Here is a 20,692-nt window from a genome sequence, read left to right as displayed (position 1 = left end):
CATTTTGGTAAGGCGATAAAGGTTACTAGCTAGGACTTTAGCAGTGTACATGGATAAAGTCAAGAGTTTGTGCAATTCTGGGATGTTTTTTTAAGTGAAAATAGGTCGACGTGTACATGGATACCGTGTATGTGCAATTCTTAAAAGATGCTGCAAGCAGTGCGCAATTCTGTACTTTCTCCCAATTTTGCACCTAATCTTCGTCATGATTATGCACTTTTGTTCCATAAAAGTTCTAGCATAAGCGTAATTCGGCTAACAGATTGTTGGAAAAAAAAATGTTGAGTTAAAAAAAGAAAAAACGTTTATTTTGTGAAAACAAAATGGCGTCCAAAAAAAAAACGGTACTTACGTATTAACGCAACCAGGCCAAAATTCGCATAAATCGCCAAATTTGGCGACCCTACTTACGGCAACCCTACGTGTTATACGTAGTTTTCTGCAAAGAAATTATTTTTCTTACTGGTTAGATTGAATGCCCTGAAATACTTTAATTACTTTTTTGCAGAATTACTTTTTTGGTTACTGTACCTCATGGAAAAAATTTGCGAAAATATCAAGGAAGAAAGCATCATTTATTCGGATTGCTGGAAAGGATACAATACAAGTGAGTTCGAAAATGCTGGATTTCTGCATGGAACTGTTAATCACAAATATAACTTTGTGGATCCCAACACGGGCATTCACACACAACATGTATAGCGCATGTGGGGCTCAGCCAAATGGCGCAGCAAAAAACAGAGAGGAACAGCCCGTCATCATCTTGACTCATACCTTCTCGAATTTATATGCCGCCAAGCTCAAGCTGTTAATGGCGAAGACGGTTTTGAATCAGTGCTAAAAGCAATAGCCAAAAGATTTCCGCCGAAAAAATAATTCTGCAACTTATTCAAATTCGAAACCGGAAGGGTTTAATTGCTATTTTATATTTTAAAACAAAATAATAGAAAAAACTGTATTAAAAATTATCTGTAATTAATAAATGTACATTTTATTTCTATTCATACTTTTTTACTCAAACTTACAAATCGCGCCAACCTGGTTGCGATAATATGTAAGTACCAAAAAACTAGCAGGTTGCTGTAGCAGGGTTGGTCGCCAAAAAAATCGCCAAGTTACCATAATCCGAAGATTAACCCAATGCATTTAGAAACATATATATAGCATTATTATATACATAAATACAAAGAGCACTTTTTTGCCTGTATATGTAAGAGAGTATATACTGAGTCAGGCAGAAATTATTTTGTATATTTTTTTTTTCAGAATATTTTTTATTTTTTAAAATTTTATTGGATGCATAGGGGTGTTGTATCGTCCTCTAGTCGTTATATTAATTTTAGTCTGTACTTTTGTCAATTTTGTCCTTCAATATTTTGTCAAGTAGGTAGTTTTGTCAATTCTAATTTAAATTTTTTTTAAGTTCCAGTGTGTTATTTTTTGCCTGTATTGCACAATTCTTCTCCTCTACTAGCGAGGAATATAACGGAGAGTTCTATTTTTCATCTTAGTTGTTTTATTTTAAAGCTATTTGCAAGCACTGATATATGTTAGTCTCAGGAAGTATCAAGTAATAATTTTTTGTTAACGGACATTTGAAGATGTAATGGTTGGGGTCGCCCCTTTCCCCACATATACATTGCTCGGAAAAAGCTATGTTTCGTTCGTAAAAATACTTGGGAAAAGGGCCATGTCCTGTCATAAACCAATTCATTAGATGATTCGTACTGAGTCTGTCTGTATTGATATAAGGTATGAGTTGGAAGAGTCTTCTCTCCTTATTGCTATTTTTCCATTCTTCTTCCAATACATGTTCCCGTAAGCATTTAAGTTGGTATTTTAGCTGAGATTGGGGCCAAGAGGGATTTTTTAATTCTGAGTCAGTGTCAATAATAGCAGATTTTGCTGCTTCATCTGCTTCTTCATTTCCAGAAATACAAACATGGAATTTAACCCATTAAATAGTAGGATGCATATCGGGATTCAAGATGGAGATATTATAGATATCTTGAATGATCAGAGAATTATGTTTAGTATTTTTCATAGCTAGAATCGTGGATAGACTATCTGTGTATATTTGAATTTTTTTCGTTTTCGGTACAATATTCTAGGGCCATTTTTATTGCTGATAACTCAGCGTGGAAAATACTGTTTTCATTTTGAAGTTTAGCTTTTCGTATTATTTTAATTTGAGAATTTATATAAATAATGCATGCACATCCGACTCCTTCTTCCATTTTGGAGCCATCTGTGTATGTGCATGGGTAGTAGTCTCTAGTTTGTGTATCTTTTGCAATACAGTTGATTTTTGGATTTACTGCTGGGTGCCTTCTGTATGGGTTACAAGGAGATTCATAATGGGAATATTCGAAGTCTCTATCTTTTATGGAACAGTTCCTTTTAACCCTTAAAATTGTGCCTTTGGTATGTTCCGTTTGAGCTGTTATATGCAGGGGGCCTATTCCTGCCAACACACAGAGTGCTGCATTTGAAGTTGTTCTGTAGCACCTTGTAATGCATCTACAGCTGTGTTTTCTTTCTTTTGGTAAGAGGTTGGGCCCAGATCTCTGCCCCATATAACACAATTTTTTCAATAACTGTATTAAAGAGAGTTTTTTGAATATATGGACTTAATCCCCAATTTAATCCTTTCAATTTTCGGATGTTGTTTGCAATTTTGGAGGTTTTATTTTTAATGAATTTTAAATGCTCAATCCAATTTAGTTTCTTGTCAATGATTAGGCCAAGGAATTTGATGCTATCAGCAATTTTTATTTTCTTATCTTCTATAGCAAATCTAGGCAGGCGTGTAAACTTGGGAGGGCTTTGGAAATATAATGGCCTTAGACTTATCTTGGCTAATGGTTAATTTCAGACTTTTACAGAGGGAGTTGAAGTTACATAGTGTTTCGTTAATATTTTTCTCTAAGAGATTTCTGGTTCTTCCTGCTATGATAAATGCAGCGTCATCCGCAAATGCTATTCCTTTTGAATGGGTTGGCCATATGTAGTTAGTAATGGAATTGAAAGTTATGTTCCATAAATTCGCACTTAGGCAAGAACCTTGAGGGCAACCTCTTTCTTGGTACTTTTCAATTATTCTACTGTTATGAATAATTATGCTTTTCCTGTTTTGTAGAAAATTCTGTAATATGATGAATATATTTTTTGGGCATTTCGCATCCCTGAGGGCCTGCAGAACTGCGGGCCACCACATAGAATCGAATGCCTTTTTCAAGTCAAGGCAAAGTAATGTTGAGTGTAAATCTTGAACTCTGTTTTTCTGTATTTGAGACAATGCTTTGTCTGTTGCATTTAGTCTTGTTAGGTAAGAATCCAAACTGGTTTTCACTTATGATCTTGTTTTTTGTAATGTTGTGATGTAAACGGCCTGCTAATTGCTCTTTCTAGAACTTTTCCAATTGTTGGTAGAAGGTTTATTGGCCTATATGAGTTTGGGCTTTCTGGAAAATAAAAAGTCAAAGAATTGCACAATCTCAGTGTCCATGTACACATCGACCTATTTTAACTTTAAAAAAAAATCAGAGAATTGCACAAACTTGGCATTACGCACTCTCTTGACTTTATCCATGTACACCTCAGTACGTGTCATATAAGTGGGCAATTCTACACTTTACCCAAAATTTTTTGAAAAATTGTACCTCCTCTTTTTATCTGCGGTGGAGGAGGGGTAATTTTTCATGCACATTATTTCTTTTGGCATTTACATAATATCCCATTGGCCATGAAAGTTCGCAGAAGTTCTGCCAAAGTTACTCAATCGTCGTTCCTGCAGATTTTGATGCCTCTTTGTTTAATAAACTATGAGTATTTGATCCACTTTGTTCCTGCACTTTACAAAACTTTTTCTATCAATTTCTTTTTTGTTAGGTCATCTTATTTTATTAAAAGCTCTGTTCAGAATGCTTTGAGTGCAGATTTCCCATAGGTAAGTGTTTCAATCTATAACTGTTTTGCTGGTAATATCATGTCCTTAAATAAACACTTTTTTTGATGGCAGGATCATGTAACTTTGAAAATAATCTGCTGTTTATTGTTCTGTAAAATGCAGGTCCAAGATTTTAATAACTGCTTTTTTCAGAATGCAGGGGGAAAATACGGCAATGATAGGTTATGTATATCCTTTTTCACAAAACGTAAAGGTGTTTATCTGGAAATGATCGGAATTATGAACATTAAAATAAAGCTGATATTATGAGTTTCTAGTTATGTCACATATATCCATAAGTAGCTCTAAATCGGACAATTTCAGGGTTGATGAGATAATATGCAAGTACCTTTTTTTTACACAGTCTATTGTTAAAAGTATTGTATTAAATTGCCAATACTGTATGTTGTTTACTACTAAATTTTATGCAAAACATTTTATGACATTAATTAGTTTTGAGTATATATTTAAAAATGTGTGTCATATAATCTTAAATAAGTAGGTAAAATCCTAGTATATGATATAGCCTTGGTGCGATTTTGAATATTGTCGCCAACACCAAAATGACATTTACCGCTAATCATAATCATCATAATAGATGGCATCCTATGTCCATTACTTTTGAAATGAACACAGTTTTAGATTCCTGACCTTGAGTTTGATATATTCTACCTGACTTTGGTATTTTACTCATCAGCTGTTACGAGGGTGGGAAGGAGGGAAAGCATAAACAGAGGTGGGCTGTTTAAATACCCGCATGTAATATAAACATTCAAGCCTCACCTCCAGTCTATTATGGTGGGAAGGCGCTATTTATCAGCGGAAGAATACGCTCTTATTGTTAATAAACTATTTACTAACATAGATAAGAGTGATGATTCATTTTCTAAAGAGTTAGAAAGTGATACTTTTTCTAAGGGTTAGAAAGTGATACTTCTCCGTGCTTTGAGATTTTCCACACTCAGTCTTCATTTTTAATTTTGTTACTTCTTAATGTAACTAGTCTTTATTGTGTTGTTTTGTTAATTTTAAACTTTATTGATGGATTTTATCTATTAAAACTTTGGAATAATTTGATTAGAGTATCCGAAATTTATTTTACAAGAAAAGCAATTTTTTAAATATATTTTCATGTAAAATAAAGGAAAAAAGGTTATTAAGTGCTAATTTTAACATATATAAGAGCTCAAGTAATAATCTAAAATGATACCAAAAATTACAATGCTAGAAGTGAAAGTTCTTTTCTTCTGATTTTGTTTTTATAAAATTAGGCTTAGCTATGCAAAATCCCCGTCCTGTATGATTGATTGCCTACGATTCCCTTCCATCCTGCACAAGCGTCTCAAACAAAGGTGCACCATCGCAAAAGGGTTAAGGTATAGATGGAAGGGGCTGTCAAATCAGTTTAAGAAAAAATTGAAGCAGGCAGGGGCATAGCTAGAGGGGGGCAAGGGGAGGCATCTGTTCCCGGGCACAGAATCCAAGGGGTGCCAAACTGATGTTACGACTTTCCATCCTTGGCAAGGAATAAGGGGCGTGAAATCTTCAGTTGTACCTGGGCGCTGAAAACCCTAGCTACGACTCTGGAAGCAGGTCAAGAGGAAATGAAAAGAGAAATTACTTGCATAACAGAAAAAAAAAATTTTAACATGGAAGGCAGAACAGACATGGTTGAAAATAAAGTTGGAGAAATTGAAGGAGAGATTCTTCTGTCAAACAAAACATCAAAGGCAGAGTTTCTGCCATCCAACAACAAATTCATGGCAGAGTTTCTGCTGCTGTTTCCAAAGAATTGAAAGTTTAAGGAAATCCATAATGGCAGCTGATCACATTCTGATGCCTTTAAATTCAAATGTATGTTGTCATGACCCTCTCTAAAGCTCTCATTATACGATGGAAAGTTTATCTGGCAAGTGTACAAAACGCAGTTCTCTATAGTACCTAGCAGAAATGGATGGGATTCTGAAGCTAAAGCCTGCCATCTCGCTGCTTCTCTGAGACCTAATGCACCGGATATTCTTCAAATTCTGCTTGAAAACTGGATGCTAGACCTCAAAGCTCTATCCAGCATGTTAGAGTTGCGCTTTGGGGAGAAATGTTTGAAAATCTATAGCTGGCTTCAGCTAAAATCTCACCAACAGAAGCTCACAGAAACACTCCAGGAGCTCATCACAGATGTTGAAAGGCTGTCCCGTCTTCCTTTTTTGAACTGCCCAACAGAGACTTAGGAAATATTGTTACATCAGTACTCATCGATGACATCTAAGATCATGAGATATAAAAAACCCTGAGAATGAGGATGTGAAGGATTTAAAAAAATGCTTTGGTGTATGCCATGAAATTCGAGGCAGCCTAGCAAGCAACTCAGAGACTGCCACCCAGTCAGAGTTGCTCAAGTCCAGGAGCCAGTGGATCAACTGGCTGCTCATCTAGATGACTCACAAATTTAATACTCGCAAAGATTGCCTTGAGCGCAAAATACATAGTGCCAGTCCTGCTTGCCAGACGGGTAACTGCCCCCTTTTTATACAGGCTTTCTTCAAGATGCCATGGTTCTCATCCACAGAGGACTTCTTTTCTAATCTTCTGTTTAACCCGTAATGATATTTTTTACAGTCTTTTCAGCCAATGCTTCCCTTATGTATTTCCATCTTTCATTTCGATGACTGTAAATGTTTGATGCAGAAATAACTGTAAATGTTTTACAAATGTACTTCATAAACATCGCATTGGTCCTTGGTCCTTTTCTGAGTTCTTGAGCATCTTTACGTGATGCTCTAAGCGAGTACTTATTTTGCTAGGGCTAATGCACAAGTGTATTCAATAATAGGCTTCTAAATTTCCCAAGGCCAAAATTTTATTTCCTGCTGAAAGGTTTAATAAACTGGAATTTAAACGAATAAATGCAGTACATAAATTTTTTTTATGATTTTTCTTTTTAAAAAAGTGTAAGTATTGAGTTGCATATTAAATACCTATTGTCTTTATAAAAATATATATATGTGAAACATTTATTACTATTTCCATACTTTCTGAAATGTAAAATTTATCAGTAACCTTTAAAAAATCTACTTGTTTAATTATGCTATTAATAAATATTTTTGTAAGAGCTAATGCCTAAAATGACCTCAATAAGCATTTGAGAGCATGAAAAATAAATCGTTCGCTATTTTTTCGAGGATATGTATTTAAAGTTCCCTCTGACACAGGACAAGGACACAGTGACAGGAACAGTCCAGTCCCACATTATGAATGAATGCTGAACTACCATTTATTCTGAAGTATTTTAATGAACTTTATCAATAACAATAGGATGCAATTAAATTGGGACACCATCATAACACTGCCACAACAGGGAGCGTGCACAAACTGGAGATCAGGTTCTCCCTTGAAACTGATCGTTGTCACCCTTATGCATATTTGATTTTCATTTCAGTTACTGATTAATTAATTAAGCAGGATATGAAAGATATATATTTGGAATCTTTATGAAAAGGGACTTTGAATAAGTGTCTGTACTCTTAGGTAAAATATTAAATTGTTATAAAGCTGTTCAGACCTTTATGAAAAATGGTGAGTTGGCATCAGAATAGTTTTTCAGGTTGGGCTTCTAGGAAGAGCACTTGGGTATTTTAATAAATTAATATTTTGTTCTCTCCATAATAGGTTTTCAAGTGGAAGATTTTAATTTAAATAATATTGGAAATAAAACAAATAAATAAATAAACTTGAACATATTTTTATATAATGATGATGTATCACTAGTAATGTTACAAAAAACGTAAATATATATATATATATATATATTCTACTGAATAATATTGGACAAAGGAAATTTGAAGTAGTGTATATTACTAAAAGAATATTCTGCATTGACTTTCAGATATTACTAAAAGAATATTCTGCATTCAGATAAAAATATTCTAAATAGATTAATGAATATACGTTCAGATAAAATATTACTAAAATAATATTCTGCATTCAGGTAGAAAAATTCTTAGTTCAGTTTTTTTTTTTTTTTTTTTCCCTCAAAGATTATTTATACTTTGCTTCACATGTTAAATGGCGGCTCAAATTAATAAAACTTGCATTCATAATTCAACAAAGCAAAATTATAAAAATATATGTGGTATACTCTTGGTTATCTGGCTGTGAATCATCCGGTTTGCGAATTATCCATGCATGCCTGGGCAGGCATGCTCATTACTGTGCGTGAGAGTGTGTAAAAAAACAAACACGCAAAGTCAATCATGGAAAAAGATTCTTCCTAATACAGAAATCGGAGATTTATCTAATTCTAAAGAAGTCGAGGCAGTAACTGAAGTTGTTTGCCAAAAAGATTGAAAATGTAAAAATTCTGGATACCAGGGAAAATTCCATGACAGTCCATCATATACAAAGCATTATGTTATAATTATTTGTAATCTTTTTTTTTTTTTTTTTCATTCATGAATCAAGTTAAACTTTGTTAATGTTACCAGCTTCACTACAAGAGATCCTGTTGGTGTTTTGATACATTATAAGCTATAAATGCAAACATTTTTTATAGTGTCCTTCTAAGGAGAATTAGTTCTTACACTTAAATCGTGAAAACTTCAATGCAGACAGTTCATTCGCTGGGGTGTGAACTGGAGTTGATCTACCTGTTTTAAACAATTTACCACGGGCTGCTGATGGATCTTAAAACTTGTTTTCATATATGTAAAAATTTGAAGCTAATGCATGGTTTACAACACTGTCAATTATAGGCATTATCGTGCATAAGTTGATGCATATCAGTGGATAATCAATCAGCAAGTTCCTTATTATAGATATAACAGCACATAGCTTGGTAACACTTCCTTTTTTGAAAGACGTTGAATTTTAATTTTCCTGTTCAAGAGAAAATAGTAAGGCTTACTGCCAAGTGCTAATAAAGAGCTGAAACACAGATATCAGAACTTAAATTTACAATGTATTCACATGTTTTTATAACTAACAGACACATATTTTTATCCAGGTAACTTGCTTCCTTTTTTGTATTTTTCATATAAATTTAATTAATGCTTTTTGTTATGTATGCAAACTTCATCTTCCTTTCTTTAATTCTTGTGATGTCAGACACAGTGGCATAGCTAGAGTGAGCCAGGCTACTTCGGATGACACCATTTTGCAGGTGGCGTTTTCATATGAAATAATATTTAATAGAGGTTAGTTCTGTGGATGGTTCAAACAGATGGAAATCAGCAAAATTCTGAATTTGCATATGAAATTAATTTAAGAAGAAAAGTAATTTTTTCTGTAGGTCTGGCATCCAAAGAAATCACCACGAGATTTCAACAGCTGCGCACTCTTATACCATTTTTATTTCTTTAAAACTTTAAAATTACGAATATCAACTAAATTATTATCATGGTGACATTAAGCCTTCAGAGTTTACAAGATTAAGGAATTCTTTCTTCCCAATATGCACAATATCTGTCATTCATAAATTTGTAATGCAAGCTACAATCACATTATAAATTTATAGTACTAAATCACTGGAATAGAGCTGAGTTCATTGAGTATCATTCATTAAAAGGTTAATGAGGTGGTGGTGACAGGTGAATGCAGGGCCAGACTCTCAAATGGCTTTATATAATTAACCGGCTGTCGTCAAGTACCTGCCATTCTGGTGCCTCGCATGACAACATCAGGAGTTTGTAAAATCAGATAAAGTGCAGTAAAGATAAAGATTACATATTCCCTTACAAGGGCTAAGTGAAAACACATCACCATTATAAATATACCAAAATACAGTACGTAAATACATTATGATAATTAAAAACACCTATATGTTCATACCTAGCACGGTTATTGGATGTATATATACACTAATACACAACATATTTATATATAATACATGTATTACTACACATTACAGTAAGAAGATATCTATATAATAAGCACACTAGAGTTGTACATATGAATAATACACTATTTATATACATTAATGCACATAAATATAATGCACAATTTATGAAGGTTAATATATAGATATATATAATACACTAGTTATACATATTTGATTCCTAAACATGTATATGTAATACACAATTAACGAAGATAACAAATACCTGTATATACTATGCTGCACAAATTACACCTGATTAATACACAAGTACTTATATATGATACTTACCAATATGATGGTAAAATATTTCTGGAGTACTGTAGTATGGGTTGTAGATTGTTTTGTACCTAAGAATTGCACTTAGGTACATAACAATCTACAACCCTGCTCAACACTTAGAAACTAGACTGTGGATCAGCAGCTACTGCCTACTGCTGTCCACTAATTGGAACTGTACAAGTAAAGATTAATGAGAAAGAATTCCTTGGTAAATGAGAAATGTTTCAAAGTTTTATTTGCATTAGTATTGGTAAAAAAAAAAAGAAAAAAAAAATTAGGAATGTGTGAAAGGTGGTCCTATTGGCATTTTATAATTTATTCTAAAATACAATTCTTCAGAACAAAGTTCCAAATATTGTAATACTGCTGCAGACTTCTCCCACAATTGCTTTCAGTGTTTCTAGTTGTAATAAGAGAATTTTTTTTAATGAAAACCATTTCAGAAGTACAAATGATAAATTTTGCATTTAAAAAATAGGTCTGTTCTATCAGCATAGCAGCAAATGGAGCAATCAAATAGGCCTCTAATGTGTTAAAGGTAGTTTAGAAAACAAATCATGATGATAATAATAATAATAAAATTTTTAAATGATTGAATTATAATTTTTCTTCAAAAATAAAGGTAGCTTAAAATTATTTTTCTCTATGTCATTTTTATGAGTAAATTAATTTTTCTTTATGTCATTTTTACATTTTTGAAAGTTATTTTCGTATATCAAGAGGATCGAGAAATTCAAAGATGCCCAGGTGGACAAACTCAGGGTCTGCCCCAGGGGCAAATGTTCTAGCTTTGCCACTAGTCAGATATGACATATATATGTATATATGCTATGTTATTGTGAGGATGATGAAAATACCATATTCAGTCTCTGATTTATTATTTAAATTGAAGACATTTACAGAATAGAATATACAATCTTCTACATTTCCAAAGGATTTGGTTTTCTGTGGAGATGATTGTTTAAACGAAATGATGTTGAATACCAATGTTTTATCTGTGTTTCAGAAAAATTGGTCATTTTCAGTTATCATACAAGAAGTTTGATTATAACAGCTTTATTTTTATTTTAACCACTTGTGTTACAACTAAACTTCACGGTTGCAGTGCTGTGTGCTACAATATAACAAGTGGTAAAGTGTCTCATTTACGCCGCTCCGCATCTGCAAGTGCAATCCAGAGCTGTAACTCGAGAAATAAACAATCTCTTTGTTAGGCGACGTGTGCACCACGTTATTTTCATTTTTGCGATAAATGCCTATCGACGTGGTGTTCACATCGCTCGCGGTTTGAGACAAAAACATCTCGGCGTGTGTGGCACGTCTTTTTAGCGCAAGTGATTAATGCTTGTGTCACTTTTTCTTTATGTCATAAAAATGTTATAATATCTGATGCTGAATAGATCAAAATTTGTAAATAAAACAAGAATAAAAAAATTAACAACATAACACTTGCTTTCTGTGGAAGATAAAAAGGTTGCTTTGATTATTAATAATTATTATCTTAGAGTTTATAATCCTACCGAAAAGTGAGTCAGTGTCTTCAAATATAATTTACTAAATCTACAGAAGGCAGTAAATGAACAGACGATATTTATTAATTCTTTACGGCCGTTAACAGGGGACAGTAATAATTTTAGATGATCACTGAATGTATTTTCTTTCTGCTTTGAAAAAAGCTTATATACTTCCTACTGAAACCTTTTTACCTCTAGTATTTCAGATAGTGTCCATAGCTTAAGGCATTGTGTTAATTAAATCCAAATGCAGTGCTGCTATGGTTACCCCGGTCATTAGCTTCAATGGTCTTTGGCAGAAAGTTCCATTTTGATCTTGGCGAGAATCCTGCCAAAGGTAGCAACCAACTCGTAATTCTGACATCAGAAATCCAGTGTAGCTAACTGTCAATGCCATCTGTTGACAAAAGGTAACATTGACTTTTCTCAAAGCATACTCTAAGCACTCCAATTTTTCAGCCATATTCAACTGATCATATCATGTCCACTAATGCACATTTTTTTATAGTAGGATCCCATAATTTTGAAAATGATCCACTGCTTGCTCTTTTGTAGAAGGTGGGTTCAAAATTTTGATCATTTTTTTTTTTTTAATGCAAAGACAAATACAGCAACAACAGTTAATTTATATCCTTGTTCATAAAAACAAATCATGGCTAATCGAGAATAAATCGGACTACATCAAATGAAAGTGCAAATATTATTATGAGTGTTTTGTGATTTCTTGCTGATCCATGATCGCAATTAAATTGCATTTCTTGGTGACAGTTCCACAGTCAGTGGGATAATACTTAAGTACCCACTTCCAAGTTTAAGATTATTTTTTCAGTTTTGTTTTGTATTCTTAGATTTAGTGTAAAGTTGCTTACTTCCTGTGAAAATTTGTTACTTCTCATAGTTCAAATAAACAAACCTGTTACTGATTATAATTTATTTGCACCAGAATTCAGAGATATAGTAATTCCTTACCAAATGTGGACTTGCAGAACATGATTTTATGCATACTCACTTTCATAATTGTCTCCATTTAATGTGTTTAGTGCGAGAACTTCAATTATACATGGTATTCTGTACAGCATCGGCTATGTTGCAATAGCCCTCTAATTACTGATTTGAAAATTCATTCATTAAAGAAGTCAAACATTATTTAGAACATCAAAATCTGAACTTTAAAATTCTCCAGTTCTGAATAATGCTCCAAGGCACAACTGAAGCCCTCATAGCATTGTATCCACTTTAAAGATGTATAAAGGTGTTCTTTCCACCGAATACCACTTCCTTATCTAACCAGTAGATCAAGGAATCATTAAACTATTAAACATTTTTATTGTTTACATCTTTACAAATAAAGCACTAGATGAAGGTAAGGACAGCACACTAAGGTCATTTTGGAAGCAATTTAATATAAGACACTGCATAGAAATGATTAGACTCGCATGGGCGGAAGTGAATTCATCAACAGTGAATGCTTGCTGGCATCAACTATGGCCAGAAGTTGTTAAGAGTTTTAAAGAATTCCATCAATTTAAATTGAAGCCGAGGAAATTGTACAAATTTCTAAAAGCAATAGGTAACATATGATTTTCAGAAGGAGAAATCAAAGGATTAGTTGAGAATGATGCTCGTAAAATGGCAAATGAAAAATTAGATGATCATATAACACCAGCAGATGGTGAAAGCTGTGATAGTGAAGAAGATAAAGAGCCTTTAGCATGTAAAAAGTTAAACTAATTGTTAAACAAGACACGAATAGTCTGATTTTGTAATGAAGTTTGATCGAAATGAGGAAAAAAGAGGACACTTTATGAAAGATATGGAAAACTTGGTGCTACTTTGGTAGACAGTTGCACGTATTTTGGCGATTTTTCTTTTGGTGAGTAATACGACTTATGGTAAACCAATTGCTGGATAAGTTATTTATGGTAACCGATACTTTGTTGTCATTTTATTTTTAAAATAATGCATTTTATTATGCATAAATTCCATGTTTTAAATATTGTTTATGCCTTCTAAATATTAAAAAATCAATTTAATTTTGCATTTTTATTTGAAATAAAAATTTTATTATTTATGATATTTCACGGGGGGGTTAAAGAATTTTAAAAACAATACCTATTACTGGAGGAAGTTTTTTTTTTTTTTGTTTTTTTTTTTTTTTTTTTTTTTCTTTTTAAATCTTTATGATCCATTACTTTGGCTCTAAATTGCTTTACCTATTTATAATTTTTTTTAATTTCTGGCCTTGCTTGATATCATTACATTTTTCAAATTTTTTTCGGTGATATCTAAATTATGATTCCGATTTTTTTGTGGTACTTATCAATAAACAACAGGTTAAATGACTCAAAAAAATGTTAAGTACATATTTTTCTTTTATTTTATAATTCTATACTTCAATTTTTGTTAAAAAATTAATACACTATTTTCAAAAATTGCTGAGATAATTATTGTCACATATGTTTTAATGTTAATTATATTCTATATAATGTATTTTAAAGTATTTGACTTTAGTAATACTATTTTAATTCTTTTAACCTATCATAAATGTTGGTATAATGTTTTTAATTCGATATTCAATTTAAGTAATATTTTAATCTAATTAAACGTTGGTACAATGTTTTTTAAGTAATATTTTAATCTAATTAAACGTTGGTACAATGTTTTTATAGCGGTGTTTTTATTATCTTCTTTGCTATATGAAAGTAATAATAAGCTTACTTTAGTATTTTATACTCATAGTAAATGTTAATTTACACTTGCCTGCCATGTTAAAAAAACGACATTTTCAACAAAAAATTCATCCATTACTTTTAACGATATTTATTTTTTTTTAAGTTTCGAATACTTTACTATGCGTAAAAAGATCATTTTTCAAGATGGCTGCCGATTGTAAAAACTGCACCAACAATTGTGCCAACGTACATCGCCAAAATCCGTGCAACCGTCTACCAAAGTAGCACCGAAAACCTTTGCACTCCTTATTTTAAAACTTTAAATGAGTTGTATCATTGTTCCAAACAAAAATCACCAGCTATTAAAAAAAATACTGTCATGTGCTTATTTTAAGCAGTAATAAAAACCCTTTCAATTAACATTTGTGTGATTTTTCCCTTTCAGTTAGAATAATAGTTTGGTTTGTTGAAATTATATATACTATAATAATCTGAACTATAACCTAACACCTTTTTTCTTCTATAGTTAACTTTGCCATACATGGGATATGTTATTGACATAACATCTCATGTTTAGCAGGGGTTTATTGTATCTAAGATTAAACATGCTTAAAATTAATATATTAACATAAAAGTATACAAAATATATATATAAAAATTTAAATTCAATTATACTTTTAGTCATCAAATATATCCTGGGCCCACCAGCGGCCGAGAGGTAACGTCGCTGAACATTGGTAGTTCGGTCCGAGGTTCGAATCCCACAAACAAGCTGGCTGCATGGGTGTTTTCGTGGTTTCCCCCATGTGTAACGTGTATACAGCCCAGTTTCTCTTAAAAAGTCCTCCACAAAGGCATCCCTCCCTTAAGGCAGATAGCCCTCGAGTGCTTTGCTGTAATCTAATAAACCAAACCAACCAAATATATCCTGATGTGTTTTATATGCAATATAGAAAACTGCATATAGAAAAATCAGATTGTTTAAAATTTCATATTCTTTGCTGTCTGCAGTTACTTTTTTATAGTTTTCTCCCATTCTAAAAAAATTATTTTTAATAGTTAATTGTCAGAGAGGCTGTTTATTAATCATTAACTTTGATTATTAGTTAGGAAGTAATATAATACTGTTCTATTTTTGATTAGTGTAATGGATAAATTCTATTATGTGTATAGTGATAGGTAATTAAAATTTGGAAAATGTGTGAATAAATAAAAAAACTGACTTAATATACTAAGTTCTAAAAATTAGTAGCAATCAAAATTTAAATGACAGTAATAGTATGCACTATGCTAGGTAATTCATATATGAAAAAAATTACAAAAACAATTCTAGTTATATGCCAAATTTTTCAGAATTTCATCTAATTTTGCATTTTCTTATATTTAATGCCTGTTAATTTCTTGTTTGTTGTTATTACCCTCTTAGGTTTTGAATTATGTGAGAAAGCGTAATATTTGTTGCCATGGCAGGCAATCCATTTGTTGAAGAAATTGACTTTAAAGAAATCACCTTGGAAGGGGTAATAAGTATATTCAGTTTTTGATTATTTGGTGATATTCTATCGTAATAATGCATTTTTGTTATGCAAGTTTATAGTATGATCATTATATTCTTATGCACTTGTAATGTGTTGCTACCAAATCTAATGTTTCAAACATTATTTAACTTGTAATGTGTTACTGGTGCTATAGAATGTCAACTAATTAATTAAGAGCATAAATGTAATTTTAATGTGTGACTATATAAAAACAAACTATCTAATAAGAGTAACAATAATGAAAATTCAAATAGTGAAAGTTAAAACAAAAATTGATTTGTTGTAAGAATATGAGGAAATTTAAGCAAAGGTTTTTATTTCAAAATTTTCTGAGTAAATTTGTTTTTTAATTAGCAGTTCTTGCAGATAGCATTAACCATGCATTAGTAGTGTTCTCAGTTTAACCCTTTGACGCACGGTGGTCGCGCCTTGAAACCACCAATTTTCGAATTTTTTTCTCCTCTTCCTTCTGAAATTTTTGAGTGAAAATCAATTGATTACTGATCTTTTACCTCTAAATAACACAAAATGACTGCAGAATCATACGTGTTTTAGGTCTTAGTACTTCAAAACGGATGCCTTTTAAAATTTGTTTTCAATGAGATAAAATAACTTCCTTTTATTAATATAAACAACTTTAAATTTCAAAAGTTATTCATCGCACATCATGATTTCTATCATAAACAATAAAAAATAGCAATAATTAAACTGCATATATTAAAAAAACCTCTATATGTATGACATTTGCTTTGTGCTTTCAGGGCACGACCACTGCACCACTTGAGCATTGTGTCACAATACTCTAGAAGCTCGGTGGTCCCGCCTTGAAACCACTGCTCTTCACAATGGCATTTGTTTGCTTCTCAAATAGGAATGTTTATTTTTACCCGGATATAAATAAGGGGTTGTGAAATCACAGAGTTATTTTATTACTAAACAATACATGCACCTGCCCAGTAAAAAAGTCTTTCTTTTCCAGAGACTTTTCTCTGACCTCAACACACTTGCTCCCCAAGCTAGTATTGTGATTTTATAAATTATTTCCTGTGGTTTAAATTTAATGTAAATATACCTTGCTGTAATTAAAAATAGAAATTGCGTAAAGTTTTATTTAAGTTAAAAATATATTCTGAATTTTGTGACGAAATACAAATAAAATAAGTATGAATGGGAAACGAATGATCCGTATCAAAGCCTAAAAGACCAAGCCCCCTCCTCATTAACATAAAAAAACCACAAATTTCATGTGCCAGATGAAAAGAAACTAAATAACACTGGACATATACCAGTGAAATTTAGATCAAATCAGTGTACATTTTGTAGCACAAGGAAGAAACCTCGTAGAAGAAGCTACATGTGGCAAAACGTGCAATGTGGGCATGCATGTACCAAAAAGACAAAACATGCTTTGAACAGTGACACAAAAAATATTTATTCTTTGAAATAAAAAAAAAAAAAAAAAAAAACTGAGTCTTTTTTTTTTATCCTTATTTTATTGAGTTTTTTAATCCATGTAGCCAAACGTCCTAATTATGTAGGTACTTTCACTGCTATAGAAAAATTACATAAATGTTTATTTTTTCAGACGATTTACTTTGTAAAATAATGTAAAAAATATATGTATTAGATATTATGCAATTCCTACATGCATTTTGTTTTAAATTCGTAAATTTCGTCATTTATTGGAAATGCGCACGGAGAAAGGTAAGTTTTTTTTTCCTACTTACCTCGGTAAGTTTCAAAGTCCTAGATGCGCGGTGGTTTCACAGTGCGACCACCACCCACAGAACAATGGGCAAGAGTAGATTTTTTTAAATCCGTATATTATTTGTCTCTAGGATCATAATATTTAATTTCTAGAGTTTTTAGTTTAAAAAATTATAAAAATAATATCGCATGCATCAAAGGGTTAAAGCATTTGCATTCATTGTGATTTATATGATGCAGAGTATTAAAATGCACTAGAAATTTGAAGTATAATTAAAAAAAAGTTCTGATTTTTATCAGAACATATGAACTATGTTTATAAGAAAAGCTTTAGTAAAAAAATGTGAAGGAATCTTTATATCAAATTACATTGATGAGAAATTTGGGTAATGATATAGTGGGCCATCTGTTTTTTAGTTATTTATATTTTAGATGGCATCATTAAAGTTGTTTGTTGTTTTAAACATTTCTTTTTCCCACCATTGTATTGCATTTTCAAACACTAAAGCAGCTGAATTTTTTATTTTATGAAGCTATTTAGATTTAAGGGAACAGAAAATGTAATGAGTTATTAAATTAATTGATGGGATCATTTGCATTTATTTTCATATTTTATAATATATATGGCTGGATGACTGATAAAAAATGGGTCCCAAAGCAAAAGCACTAGAAATTTAACTTTAATGCCATCAAAAAATAACTAACTAAAAGCAATATATCACATACTACATTAATATTGAAATTTGAATAAACATCATGACAAATTGCTAATCTGCAACTATGTTATTTAGATTCTGTGATGAAATTCAAAAGAACTTTTTCATAGAAAATGTGTTTAGTAGATAATTATCATTATACAGTACAAAGTCCGAAATCCGGTCTTCTCGGGACTGTTTGGACAAGTGGAAAGATATAAAGCTCGTTTAGTTGCTCGTGGCTACATCCAAGTCAAAAGAATTGACTAGAAAGAGATGTTTTCTCCTGTAATAAAAACAAAATTAATTAGAACTTTATTAGCATTCTCAGTTGAGCAAGACTGGCAGGTTTATTAACTGTATATTACTGAAGCCTATTTAAATGGAAAATTGAGTGAGACAATTTTCATGAAACAGCCACCAGTGAGTCTGCACGAGGAAACACATAGAGACATTTGCTTGCTAAAGAGAAGCCGTTATGGACTTCATCAGTCTGGGAGAGAGTGGAATATCTGCCTCGATAAATTTCTGAAATCAGGGAACGTAACAAGATTCAGAGCAGATCCTTGTGTTTACTTCAGTAAAGAAAAGGAGTTAATTGTAGATGTGTATGTGGATGATCTCCTTGTAATGTCCAGCAAAGATTTCATCATTCAGGAATTTAAGGGCAATATTGCAGCCATATTTAAAATGAAGGACTTGGGAGAAGTACATCACCTTCTTTCAATTAGGATAAGCAAAAAGGAAGATGGCTGTGTGACTCTTGACCAAAGTGTCTATGCTAGTGAGCTCTTGGAAACAACTAATATGCAAGACGCTAAAGAAGCATCAACACCATTAGACCCAAGTATGAAATATGTAACAGCCATTAAGGATAACATGTTGAATGCTGAAGGAGCATTAAAATATAGGCAGGCTGTTGGAGGGCTCTTGTACCTAGCAGGAGGAACAAGGCCGGATTTAGCTTTTGCTACTACTTACATGAGCCAATTCAATAATTACCCAAGCAAGGAACATTGGGCTGGCATACAACAAATATATCCTTCGTTACCTAAAACAGACCAAGGAATTAAAGCTGACTTTCCAAAAGACTGAAAAGGATTTGGAAGCGTTCTATGATTCTGATTGGGCTGGTGATAAAATTGATAGATAATCATTTGGTGGCTATGTGGTATTACTAGGAGGGGGAACTGTCTCATGGAGCAGTAAGAAACAACAGACAACTGCATTGTCAACAGTTGAAGCTGAGTACCTCTCAATGTGCCACACAGCCAAGAAAGTACCATGGTTCCAAAATTTTTTTAAGAAAATTGTGGGAGAAAATTTTTTAAATTTTCCACAAAACTTATTTGTTGATAATCAGGGTGCCATTTCTTTAGCTGAAAACTATGTCACTTCAGAGCGTAACAAACATATTGAACTTGGGCATTTTTTTCTTGAGAGAGAAGGTTGAAGAGAAGTTGTCGAACTTTACCTATGTGCCTTCTAGTTCAAATGCAGCAGACATGTTGACAAAGAGTGTGCAAAAGAAAGCCTTGTTCAATCAAAGGTTCAGTGTAGGACTGAGGGAAATTTAATCAAGGAGGAGTGCTGCAAATAACTTTTAATTTGTGATTATATTTCCCATTTGTATTTTGCAACATATGTGGCAACACGATTTTTATTTCTTGTTTTTGGGAAGGTTTTCAGTTGTTGTCACTTGTTAACTTTACTATGCTTACCATGTAACATTTACCGTGCCTATAATGATTTTGTATTTCAATATATGATAATCCAGATGAATCTTTGCTTATTTATTTGTCTCCATTCCTATCAGGAACGTCAGTGATTCGATTTGGGATTTGAGATTTTTCCTGATATTAGATCATCAATTTAAATCTAGTAAGATGGCATGTAGAAATTATAAAATTAAAAATATGAAATTGTAATTTATGAAATAATTAAGTATTTATGATCTAAAGGGTATAAAAAAAAAGCATAATATTTATTTGTTTACCTTATTACACATTTCTTTCAATTGAGTTGTTTAAGTTGTTCGTTTTTTGTGTTAATACTTTCTCTTTAATTCTGTAGACAGACATAATCTCTTGTTTAGTTACATTGTTAAGTCCTGTAACTGCTGTGTCGAGAATTCCGACTAACTTGTCAATCGAATTTTTTTTAATTTTCAGTAACTTCACTGTAACTTTCTTCACTATCAGTAGCAGTATTTTCTGGATCTAGAACCATACTACAGATTTCTCCATTCATTAATTGATTGATGATTGAGCAGCATTGTCATCACAATGAAAAACTTCTTTTATATCATCTTCATTTATTACCGCTTCTCTACATTTCTTTACAAAATCCGTTAATTGGAAAATTTCACCTTTGTTTTGCAATATCCAAAAACCTTTAAAATATCATCAAATTTAGCTATCGTTCACTGTACATATTTGAGTTTATATATGCATCATGAGCTTGGCG

The 20,692-nt window shown here is 32.1% G+C and overlaps 1 protein-coding gene across 3 annotated transcripts in view; it reads left to right on the top strand.

The window, feature by feature from the left end:
- LOC118197492 (mitogen-activated protein kinase kinase kinase 7-like) overlaps positions 1 to 20,692 on the top strand; it is a 135,126-nt gene that overhangs the window by 6,136 nt on the left and 108,298 nt on the right. Inside the window, exons 2-5 of one of the 3 annotated variants that reach the window (XM_085815003.1) lie at positions 3,892 to 3,949; positions 11,813 to 12,024; positions 12,123 to 12,172; positions 15,713 to 15,806. In XM_085815003.1, the coding sequence (XP_085671129.1) occupies positions 15,750 to 15,806 (57 nt within the window). In that variant the 5' untranslated portion in view covers positions 3,892 to 3,949; positions 11,813 to 12,024; positions 12,123 to 12,172; positions 15,713 to 15,749. The remainder of the gene's footprint in view (positions 1 to 3,891; positions 3,950 to 11,812; positions 12,025 to 12,122; positions 12,173 to 15,712; positions 15,807 to 20,692) is intronic. The other 2 variants (XM_035369004.2, XM_035369003.2) reach the window with 2 other exon arrangements.

The sequence above is a fragment of the Stegodyphus dumicola genome, chromosome 4 (genome assembly GCF_044657685.1).
Source record: "Stegodyphus dumicola isolate Sdum_Otavi_A_Nest chromosome 4, ASM4465768v1".
In the NCBI taxonomy this organism is placed as follows: domain Eukaryota; kingdom Metazoa; phylum Arthropoda; class Arachnida; order Araneae; family Eresidae; genus Stegodyphus; species Stegodyphus dumicola.
The sequence above is the reverse complement of the archived record's forward strand: the minus strand, read 5'-3'. Positions and strand labels throughout refer to the sequence as shown.